At 36.0% G+C, this 12703-nt stretch overlaps 1 protein-coding gene across 1 annotated transcript in view; it reads left to right on the forward strand.

The window, feature by feature from the left end:
- The window catches only part of LOC110455538 (betaine--homocysteine S-methyltransferase 1-like), a 22378-nt gene continuing 9675 nt past the window's right edge, over positions 1-12703 (forward strand). The window contains exons 1-5 of the mRNA XM_021505727.1: positions 1-74; positions 7367-7557; positions 8165-8359; positions 8985-9096; positions 9692-9901. Coding sequence (XP_021361402.1) covers positions 62-74; positions 7367-7557; positions 8165-8359; positions 8985-9096; positions 9692-9901 — 721 coding nt within the window. The 5' untranslated portion in view covers positions 1-61. The remainder of the gene's footprint in view (positions 75-7366; positions 7558-8164; positions 8360-8984; positions 9097-9691; positions 9902-12703) is intronic.

Raw genomic sequence — 12703 nt, forward strand, 5'->3', positions numbered from 1 at the left:
AGTAGTATCAGTGATCACTTGTGTCGAACAGGTGACATTAACAACAGCGCCAGAACCAAGTATGCCGACAAAGGGTAAGATTAATGCAAAAATGCTAATTTCGAAAGGTCGCAACATAAGTGTTCAATTCCTGTTTGTGTTCAAAACAAACTTAGCGTGTTTAGATAACAAGAATGATATTCTTATATATTAACATTACTCAAATGCTGCTGCTCGTGCTGAAAGTTGTCCTGTTCAGATTAATCAGGTGATAACCCATCTGTACTTTGCGNTTTTGTATATCACATGACTAATCTACAGCCTGCTATATTATATATGTGTTATTCATATACATAGTCTATATGTGGAAAGTTACATACTGTTGACCAATTAGATACTGCCGGAGAAACATAAGTATTATTTTTCAGCCATGCCGAACATATTTCAATGTCGCCATCAACTTCCGGTTATGAGATTTTAACGTCTGCCATGTCTAAGGACATGTTAACAACTATGCCTTAGCTGGTTGATGACCTATACAAGCTTTCTGTATTTGACGCAAGGACTGTTATCAGTTGTGGTATAAAGATTGTTATCCTTCTGGAATACTTATTTGTTCCTCCAAAGTTTGTCAAGTTTGTTTGTATCTTTATTAATACATTCTTTATGCTGTCTTCTTTTCATGGTCTGTTCGTTTTATGTTATATTATGAAATGGTCATGTTTGTTGACGAAGTGGTATATGTATATAGTTCCAAAGCCTTAAGCGACCTTGAGTGTCATACACAGGTGACAAATCAGCCATGTGGAGTCTACTAGAGTGTGGTCAGTTTAAGACACTTATTTATTTGTAGTGACCCAGGAAATACAACACGCCTCTTTCCCTAAACTGTTTAGCGAACATGCTGGGAATAAGACATAAATAAAACAAAATCCGTTAATTGTATATAAAAATGATTTGGGAGGGTTCATCTGTACTCATATCCCTCCAGGTAGAGCAAGAGTCTTCACATGATTTTGAAGTTTCAATTGAAACAATACTTTTCACCAGTGATATGACATACCAAGCATATGAACTGGCAGCTGTTTGGGATTTTTTCAGGATGTGACATTACATGATTTGACTTAGATTTTCATGACGGGTGTCTTCGATGAAGCAGACGGCGCTTACTCTTCCAGAAGAATAGCTGTTCTTATTTCCTGTTACTTTTCGAGAGTCTCCACGTAAATATTTCCTTTGTCCTTTTTTGCTCAATTTTGAGCTCGATTTGTGGTTCATTAACACGTCAGTGTTTTCTTGTCATTTTCTGTTTTCATATTTTATAACTTTTGATTATTTTGCTTTGTACCCATTTGTCATTGTTTCTCATATTAAATAATGTAAGTTCATTATTAGAGGACTTCGAATTTTTTAAAGTAGTTTTACAGTTTCGCTGATTATATTAACTCAGGGAAAACAGAACCCTAGTTTCTTATAACCCGAGACCATACATGTGGAATGAAACACTTTTCCTTGTATAATCGTTCTCATAGATGACATCCATTCTAAAAAGATCACAGCGTTAAGGGCAATCGATCTTAATTATTATTACCAGAGAGGTTTATGAAAAAAAAATACAATACTATTCCCATTTAAATTTGTCGGCTTTCAACTGATGTCAAAAAATGCATAAATCGGAAGATTTGTTATTGACGAAGTAAAAACAAATTCGTTGCATTTCTCTTAGTCCCAAGGTGAAGACTCCGCTGAAGACGAAGTGATACATCTGTTCGCAACGATATTCCTCGTTTTTGTCTATTGGATATTTATTATGCTGTTTCCAACAGCCTGTGATATTTTTTTTATGTTTCCCTTTCCTAAAAGTGTGATCGATGTTTACTTCGCTATCGTAAGGTCGCAATTACATTGACGTGAAACTTGTCACTGACATTGAGTAATGCGCGTGGTAAGAAGTAAACAAGAAAAGACCGTAATTGTTATTCAAAATCAATGAATATTTGGCAAACTATGAACGAAAGAAAGAAGGAGAACCTTTAAAAGAACGAAAGGAGAACAGGACCAGGTGTATCGGGAGGGTTAGCGTCTTTTGCGCCATTGACGATTTCCTGTTTGTAAATGTCGGTTAACTACAAGGAATGTCAGGTTTTCAATGATTTCTAAACTAAACCACAAGACACACTAAGTAAGCATGTTTTTTTCCCATTTAAAACGCGCATCATGTAAATCTAGCTCAAATCATAGAAATGTCACGTTCTCAAACAAGGCACTGGGGGATTGTTAATGAAACTCCAAAACACAGTTCGGCGCTTTTCGTTAATTTGAAAGTATTCTTCATGAATGAGTGTGCCCGGTTTTCTTTATCTTCGAAAAAAATGTTATTAATGTGGTTCTCTGGTACAACTCAATTAATGTAACTAGGAACGATACCACTGGTGAATAGTAACTACGGACATCAGACATGGCGATCCACTTGTAAAACACGATATTAAAAGTCGTAAAAACAAATCACTAAATTCATATGATTTTGATGTAAAGGTAATTAAAGATAAACCGTGACACGCAAGCGTGACATTTTGAAGGCATAATGTGAGAAGAAGATTTGTACGACCATCAAAAATGTTTGAAATAAAATCAGTCCATTACCGATTGTTGTCGATGAGGTATGGACATTTTATTTTTGTCATATACATTCTTCTTCTCTTATTATCAAATGATATCGTTTAGGCCGTACATTTTTATTTTTGAGACATACCGACCCAACTTCGTTATGATACAAATCCTAATGTCGGCGCCAAAAGAATTCATTTTACATTTTGTCCGATTGCTCCTCAGGACTTCAATAGAGTTCAGTGTAAATAATGATGATCTTTTTACATTTGTTTTATTTAAAAATAAATAGGATCTCCAGATAATTAATTTACACGGTTTCAATAAAGTGACATACGCGGTACAGCCTGCATTGACAATTGAGATGTAACTTAACGGTAATGTGATGTAAATAATCGATAGGACCAGACATAGCACGCACGTGGATGAAGTGTCCGATTCAGGAATGGATAAAGTTACTTATTTCAGAGAGAAATTCATACAGATAACAAACAGAAAGTTGACCGACCACGATTTTCAGATGGGTTACTATGATATAGTTCGTCATATTGTTTTCTTTGACATGGCCATTCAGCTTATGTGTAGCTAAACCAACATTCAATACGACATGTATTTTTTTTCTCCAGAAAATGTAATTGCCAAATTTGCCGGAAATCTTGCCGGTAGATCAATTATTGGCGTCTTGCCATGTAAATCATGGTGATTGGGTCAATTTCTGTTTCTCTTCGAGTCAGAAAAAAAAGATTAAAAAACGAATAACAAAAAACTAAATTCATTTTACAACAATGATGACACAAGTAAATTCAGCTTATATGAATCACTCTTGTCGGCACGGATGTAAGTAAGTGGGGCTCTTAATGTTTAGGAAACCGAAGTGCCCAGAGCAAACCCGCTTGGTCGGTCAACCCAATGCAATTTCCCGTCCGATCGACTAATCGAACCTCGCCTGTCGTAGTGAAAAGCAAGTGCACTATCTACTGTGCCAGCCGACACTCCAAAATGAATATGAACACTGGTATATTTTGAACGAGAGGAGGTTATTGATAAAAAAATATAACAATATTTTCTATATATATATCAATCCAAAACGGATTCCATAAAATGCTTTAAAACATTTTCAAACTATTAGTTTCATATCAGTTTGAAATAATTTGTCTTTTTTCATTAAATATGCGTTAGAGTGATATCATTTTACGAAAATGAGTTTTTCATTCCTCCTACGACTGCAAACATATATATCAAAAGACACAATTTTTCTGAGTTAATGCATTGCTTTTTAAGTCAAACACATATTTTTGGACGTTGCAAAGTGTGTATCTGGTAGACGTATGTTTCGGATTTAACAAACAAAAAGAAGAAAAAAGAAGGAAAATCTAATTTGAACCTTACAAATACCTCTCGATTCTTTCGAAATACCGGAGCACAGACGTTGGTTCTCCTTTGCTTAGTATTTTTTAAACTGATTTGTGTGAGGCGACTGCCTCAAAATTGTTAATGATTTAGGATTAGCCCATTAAAAATAAAAAGCATAGGGTGTTTGTCATAATCAAATATTGCCCGATGTTCATTGTTTTATAGTTGAAACTAAAATGTTTTTGTTATAAGTTTTGTATAAACTTGAAGGCGTTTTTATTAAGTATCCTTGATTCAGATCAGAAACAAGATATATGCCTAGTTGCACTGTGACCGTATTCGCTTATTGAAATGACCCCCCCCCCCCACACACACACACATACGTACACAAAAATAAATAAAAAAATACGCTATCTTTGGGTTCAAAAGGCATGATGTGCGTCATGTATAAGATAACGTTTATCAAATTCTGTGGCAGCTTGACCGTGTGAAATCTTTCGTCAAAACTTTAAGAGTGAGCAATCGAATTTAATGTGAATAAGGTTAATAAAATGCAATAAAGGCTTCAGTCTCCTTTCAAATTGTCTACTTCCAATCGATTGCAAAAAATGCAAAGCTCAAGAAAGGTCGACTCCCATGATAAAATTCAGCTTAATCCGTCACACTCATCCAGACTCGACATAAACCACTCCGCCCTGTTTCAAGGGAAGGTCCTCCTAGATGGTTAAGGGGGAAGGCTACCACTGATCATTTTTTTCTTTCAATCAAAATGGATTCGAAGGAGCATGCAAACCAATAAAACACAACACTTTCTCTATCTCTTTTCAAACTATGGTATCTAGATAGTATTGCCCTTAGTCTTTGACAAATAAAAACCTTCATTTATGCTATTTCTGCATTATTTTATCGAAACAGACTGGTCTAAAATTTGCATACACAATCACATTTTAGGCCTTAAGATTAGCGCATCTTTCCAAGATATTTCAACAACCTTTTATATATTTCAATGTTATGATTTTGAGTCCGATGAAGAGGATCGGGAAATAAACTTAACTTAATTTTGTATCATGTAAGGATTAAAACAGCCTCGTTACAGATCGTGACATCACACAAGGGGAGATAATAACTTCAAGCGTTACATATTAGTGTTTTGTTATGTCTTTTTTTCTATCTATTACTATAAAATTGGGATAAACATAACGTTCCTAGGATTATAATTGATATAAATATTCACGGTTTAAGATCACTAACCTGCGCAGAAAATCCTTTGAAAATCAACTAATAGTTCTATAATTTATCTTATGCACTGACATCATTTAATTTTATTTGGACTTATACAAACATGTGTTATCTTAGTGTTCATAAATACGTTGAATATGTTGATAACTTCGATCCTTTGGAAATGTTTCTACAATACTGCTAGAAAGTTTGCCTATAGAACATTATTGCGGGCAGACAAATCAAACCAGCATGTAAGATTGACTTCGACAGGAAATCAACGTTTACTTTAACACTACGCTATTCCAATCGAAATAGATAAAGGGAGTTAAGCTGATCAGACCTCAAGGACAGTGATAGATATAGGGAGTTAAGCTGATCAGAACTCAAGGGCAGTCATATATATATAGGGGGTTAAGCTGATTAGAACTCAAGGACAGTCATAGATATAGGGGGTCAAGCTGACCAGAACTCAAGGACAGTCATATATATAGGGGGTTAAGCTGATCAGAACTCAAGGACAGTCATAGATATAGGGGGTTAAGCTGATCAGAACTCAAGGACAGTCATGTTACCCAATGACATGCATGCGCACTTTGATCTCTCCGAAAACGCTAACGCTTGGCTTACTTTAATAAGCTTCCAACACTAGGTTGATCTTCTTCTATCAATCTAGGTCAAGAACATTAGAGGTATCTTTTTTCCTTTTACACAAATGTAACGTTAATGAGCTGCCAACATAAGGTTAATCTGCTGAGAACGGTTGTTACTTTGGTTTGTTTGTTTGCGTTTTACGACCTATTAACAGCTATGGCAATTTAAAGACGTGCAAGGTTTTGGTGTTAGAGGACAGCCGGAGTTCCCGGAGAAAAAACACCTACCTACGGCCGGTACCTAGCGACTACCTCACGTAGGCCTCGAACCCGCGACCCAGTAGTGAAAGGCGTGTGATAGCAGAATGTCGGACGTCTTAACCACTTGGCTACTGCGGCCCCTGGTACTGCTATGACAACAACACTAGATGTGTCTTCTTTTCTATGACACTATGATCATAATCATTAACTGCCAACCTAAGGTTTATCTTCTATGAAACTATGGTCAACTAAATAGGTCAATAGCATAATCCTTTTACACAGTGATTATGTATGGTTGCATGAACCAAGTACATGTAGCTAGAATTTATTTTTGGCTTTTATGAATTCATCAATCAAATATTAAAATATATCTGGGTTCCAAAACGTTTAATGTTGTAATAGATCGATACCATGCTACAATATCGGTATATCCTGATTAAGTTGATGAGATCAGTCTGCAATGCGGGTAAATCAAGTATACATTAAGATCAGTCCACTATGTCAGGAAAAGTAGTTTACTATGAGATCAGTCTGCACGCTATATTTAATTGAACAATTTTCTGTAAAAATGACACTTCATCGTGATGAACTAACAACATGCGCTCATATTTTTATTTTAAAATGACCCCGAACTATTCTCAGTGCCGAACGAATAAAAATATGAACCAAAACGTCAGCCATTAAAACAATTGTTTATTATCAAACAGGTAGTAAACCCTTAATGGAGATTTTGAAAATCAGATCCGACTTCTTTTCACTGTACTTGTCATAACTCCTCAGCAACGTCGTTGATATTTCCACTCGTTCGAGACAAGGTATCGCGAAACAAGTTAAATAGTTAAAAAAGGAAAAAGAATTTTACATTTTCACTAGACAGTCATTGGCATAACAAATGTGTTTGAATACGCTATAAACTACAAACATATAGCGTCAGCTTTCGTTCTACTTCAACATTTCGATAAAAAACGTGCTTTTTCAAACTCAATAAGTTAAAACACATTTTAAAAACATAATCCAACTGTAATTTCTTTAAAGAACTTAGAGGCTTTATACGACAAAATTTAGGCGGCTAATTGGATGCTTCACTTAGATCCAAAAATGTATTTAGAACGTTCACTTCCTTAATTACAAAGATACATAGAGAAAAGAGCTGTCAATGATGTGAAACGGGGTACTCCATTACATTTATATTTTGAAAGGTTGTATCTAAAAATATAATCCGTAGCTGAAATACGAAACTATGTATGACTAACAAAGGTCGATGGAACACATCTTAAGCTTGCATTGCTATGTCTTACTAATGATTCCAGAATCGTGTGAATAGTAGATAAATATTCAAATAATCTTTTCTATAGGTCTGTTGGAGCGTCTTAGAGATGGCGAGAGCGTGGTGGTGGCGGAGGGATACATATTTGAATTTGAAAGAAGAGGATATCTCACAGCAGGAAGTTTTGTACCGGAAGTTATTATCGAACATCCAGAGCTCGTGAAGAGTCTACACGAAGAATTTGTTCATGCAGGAAGTGATGTTGTCCTGGCGTTTACAGTACGTGGTTTTATATCATTAATTTCTTCCACAAGTTGACTCTCTCAGGCGTGTAATTATGTTTGTTACCTACATGTAAAAACAGTAGAAAATCAAAAATGGTGTGTCGTAAATAAAGCAGACATGCGATTTGTTTAGGTTTTTTCCGACTCAACGTTCCTTGACTGTTTCCTGTTTTACAGGAAAAAGGTTATACACGAAAGAATACTTATTTTTATTTTCACAAATTTTGTTTCGAAGGCGCTTGCTTAGAAAGAGCGTGTCCATGTCATTACTTATAATTATAGTTACGATGTTAATGTTTTCCTTCACAACATTTCCGGGAATAACTCCCATAAAAGTAAAAAACCTTCAGCTGTCTTAGGATCAGGAAATAACACCAACTAATCAAGGAGAAGTAACATGAATAAATGTCTATGCCCGTATACAGTGAAAAACAATAATCCGCCATTTTCTGTTCTATTCTCACATACGTACTATGCCCTTTTCAGTATTGTTATATTACAATATTCTCAAACACAGACAAGTTTAAAATTTAAAATCAATTTTGGTGGCCCTTCATGAACATGAGAAAGGTAATATTCATATATAAAATATTGTGTTATAGTACTATGCTCACCGAGAAAAGCTCCGCCTGATAGGTCGAGAAAACGATTTGGAAAGAATGAACATGGAGGCACTCAGAATTGCCCGCGAAGTCGCAGACGACACTGGTACATTGATGGCAGGGAACATATGCAACTCTACGATATACAAGAAAGGCGACGATGCATCTACCGCAGAAGTCAAGGCGATGTTTAAGGTATAGTGTTAAATAATTGCAGATCATATGATGAAAAGTGCATTTTCACGAAAAAAAAGCATTTGATGAAGGTGCTGACAATAAGTATTTGATTTATGAATAAGTACTACAGTAGATACAGCCTTACATAAATCTTTGCTTGTGAACATTGATTAATTTGTTGATTTCTGTTTAAATTTATTTTGAAATGAATTAGCGTCGACACAGTTTAAATAAGATATCCGTCTTTTGTCATTATTTATGGTCAATGGTTTGGCTGTGTGTGAAAAACAGTCTGGAATTTGGGACGGGTTATGTTTTATTGTAAAGACGGATAAATGATTCTTAGAATGGATCCTTATTCGAAAATCTTCGACAGCCTCATCTTTGTTGATATGAAAATATTGTTATTGTGAAGGGTCTCAACAATATCCAAGGCTAACGTTCTTTGGACAAGGGATTTAATGCGAAAACGGACGATCTGTCCTTGGCATCACAGACGCCAATTGACATTATTGTAATTGAACAATACCCTTGTCGACATACAAACTAAATGGAAATTTGTTAATGGTATCGTAGCTAGTGATGAATGGGCGTGTAGTGACTCCTTTACAGGATTTGACCTAGTTATAATTCCGGTTTGTAGGAACAAGTGGAGTGGGCGGTGAAGGGCGGCGCCGATTTTATCGTCGGGGAGACGTTTGGAGAATACGGGGAGGCAGCTCTCGCTCTGGAAGCCATTAAGAAACATGGAAACGGTAAGTAGTGATGATCTACAAGGAATATTTATAAGATGAAATGAGTAATAGAGCAGGGAGACAAGAAAATGAAATGTAAGTAAAAAAGGAACCCATTAAAGCTGTTCATTATTTTTTAATATACCACAGAGCCTCGATAATTTAGTAATCGTTGTTCAAAATAGATATTTGCGAATTTGGTGTTAACTGTCACTTACTCCTTGCATCAAATTTATCAAGATGATTTTCAACCGTGAGCTGACTTTGTTAACATAGACATATATCTTAAAAACATCGGATTTCCATCCGAAATCTCTAGTTACCCATTTGTGAGCACTTCAAATACGAATTGATTTATACTAACACTCTGTGGACTTCAACCTACAGTAAATAAAACAAAAGGCAGACTCATTTACTTTCAAGGTGGTTTTTTTTTCGAAAAAATACAGCGGTCAGAATTTTGAAAAACATATGAAAGATTGGGAACATAAATCTGAAATTATAAAACTGACTTCAAAAAATCATAAAACAAAGAAAATGAAATGGCATAACACGATTGTAAATCAGTAAAAGAGTGAATGAAATTGATAAACCCAGTATGTTTATTGCCGCCAAGGTCTACCTGCTGTGATCACTTTACAACCTACCATCTGTATGGATACCCAGGATGGCATAAATATCGGGGAGGCGTGTCGTATGTTGGAGGAGGGTGGTGCCGACGTGGTGGGCCTCAACTGTGGGCGTGGCCCTGTCACCATCATCGAGACGCTTAAGTGTGTAAGAAGGGCTTGTAAGGTATGTGGTATCGCTATTCCAGACAGAGAAGGTTTATTAGTGTCCGAAACCTCAATTTAGAACTTAATGTCCCATAGCAGATAAAAGGTAGTTTGTGAGCATTTGGCTTATTCATTAGTCTCAACATAGCAATTATTGGTACTTTTATGATAGCAATGCATTATCGCAAAAAAAAAAAAAAAATTTTTTTTTTATCGACACAAAAGGTCTTTGCTAAAAGTTATCTTAACAAAAAATGTTGAATGATACAGAATTATCCCCGATAGGGCCTCTTGTTTGCATACTGGTACTCTATTTTTAATTATACACAATTATCCCCGACAGGGACCTCTTGCTTGCCTACTGGTACTCTTTTTTTAATCATACACAATTATCCCCGACAGGGACCTCTTGCTTGCCAACTGGTACTCTATTTAACTGGTATTCTGAATTCTCAACATCAATAATGCTTGAAGTATGACAAATGAAGAATACACGAAAACACATTTCAGCGGGCTGAAACATTTTGCAATTTGTCTGACATCTTGATTTTGAAATTGGAATCATGCAATAATATAATGCATGACAAGTAACGTTTGGCTATTGTTACATTTCGTGAGGTGGTTACTATGTGTTCTTTAAGATCAGCAAAGAATCAGTGTGATGCCATCTGCGATAATTATCTCTTCGAACCAAGGTATCTAGCAACAATTAACTGTTCATTAGATGAAGTAGTAATAATCAGCGAGAACGAATGGGTTCGTTTGATATATTTGTGTCATTTTATCACCAACTTGCCCGATTATTATACACATAAGACCTATTCCTTACACCATACACAATAGACAAAATAACGACCACAGATTCATCTTCACTGTAATGGAAGATCGGTGTTCCTTAAGATTCAAATTTTTTTTCTTAGTCTGACAAGTCGTTTCGTTCAAATAGATTTATTTTGCAGAAAGAGGAAATACTGAAACAGGCTTTTGACATGTGATTAATTTTAATATTCCAAAGGAAGTTACAAAAATTGGACCTAACTAATGTCATACTTTTACCGAATATTAAAATCAGACTTTATGTTGCAGCATGATCAGTTTTCATTACAGAGTGCTTGTGTAGAAATTTAATCCAAAGCTGAAATTGATATGTTTCGGAAGCCTGTACGGCTAGCATATTTCAATACGGGGTTGCGCTGGAGCAGCATATCAGGACTAATACAAGCAAGGCTACATTGATTTATTGCAAGCATATACACTACAAATCATCCAGGAATTCATCCCCAAACTCTCTAGTACCATTCTTTATAGATTGTTATTGTAGCGGGTAGTGACACTGGTCACATTCATTTTGTAAACTGTTGTATCTTGCGTCTAGCTGAAAATTATTAACTCTTAAAGGAATACCGTCGAATTTTCTATGTGTAATTTTAAATGAAAATATTGTCTCTTACAAAATTCTATTCTACTCTTTCTTGTCAAACATAGAAAAGGCAACCTGGAACATTAACTTAGGAGGGGGTATAGTCTTATTACCAATTGAGTAAAAAGACGAATTGTCACTTCATGCTACATGAAATTAAAGGGGAAAGGTCGTCTCATTTCTCTTGCTCTATAAACTTCAAGGAACTGTTGGCTCTTTTCCCTATCTTAAAGCTAAAGGGATATTTTGGATCTTGTGCCATAAACAAATCTTTGTTCAGGTAAAGAGGAAATGCCGACTCTTGCACCATCAAGTTAAAGAGACAAAAATGTCAAATATTGATACATAAACGTCAAAGGAAAGTGATGACTCTTTCTCTTTAAACCTTTAAGGAAACTGTCGATTATTAACTACTTAAGATCAAATACGAATTAGTGTCGTTTAGCTCCAGAACATGAAAGGGAATTCTTTACTCTTTCTCAAAAACCAATACAGTACCTCTGTGACGATATGTACCTGTTAAAGTAAATACAATGGAACAATGGTAGATGATATTTCTTACTTTTATTTCCCTTACATATACATCTACACAGGTATGTATGTGTGTTACAATAAACAGTGGGCCAACGCATCTACCATCTGATCAATCTAATTAAGCCCATTGTAGAAATCTGGATGCTTGCAATTTCTGCAAAATGAAATATTGAAACTTGATGATATACATAAATACTAGTAATAATACCAAGGATAAGGAAACGATTCATTGGAAATTGGCATATATAAAGGATATTTAACTGGTCATTAAATCTAGATAAAAGCAATTCCATTGGCCAGCGACTAAAGTAAATACATCTTGTGCTATCAATATGTGAATATATATTTGCCAGGACGCTCTGGACTAATTTTAGTTTCATCGAACATTCTTTTTTATTTTCCAAATAATCGCTGGCCTGATCAGTAGGTGTTGTATGCTTTCTTGGTTTACCGTAAATCAGCCTAAAATCCTCTACAACATGTACACCGTAAAGACCGTTTCCGGCGGAGCATGGCCTCTACAACATGTACATCGTGAAGACCGTTGCCGGCGGAGCATGGCCTCTACAACATGTACATCGTGAAGACCGTTGCCGGCGGAGCATGGCCTCTACAACATGTACATCGTGAAGACCATTTCCGGCGGCGCATGGCCTCTACAACATGTAGAGCGTGAAGACCGTTTCCGGCGGAGCATAGCCTCTACAACATGTACAGCGTGAAGACCGTTTCCGGCGGAGCATGGCCTCTACAACATGTGCATCGTGAAGACCGTTTCCGGCGGAGCATAATCTCTACAACATGTACATCGTGAAGACCATTTCCGGCGGAGCATGGCCTCTACAACATGTAGAGCGTGAAGACCGTTTCCGGCGGAGCATGACCTCTACAACATGTA

This window comes from Mizuhopecten yessoensis, unplaced genomic scaffold (assembly GCF_002113885.1).
Source record: "Mizuhopecten yessoensis strain PY_sf001 unplaced genomic scaffold, ASM211388v2 scaffold923, whole genome shotgun sequence".
NCBI lineage: Eukaryota > Metazoa > Mollusca > Bivalvia > Pectinida > Pectinidae > Mizuhopecten > Mizuhopecten yessoensis.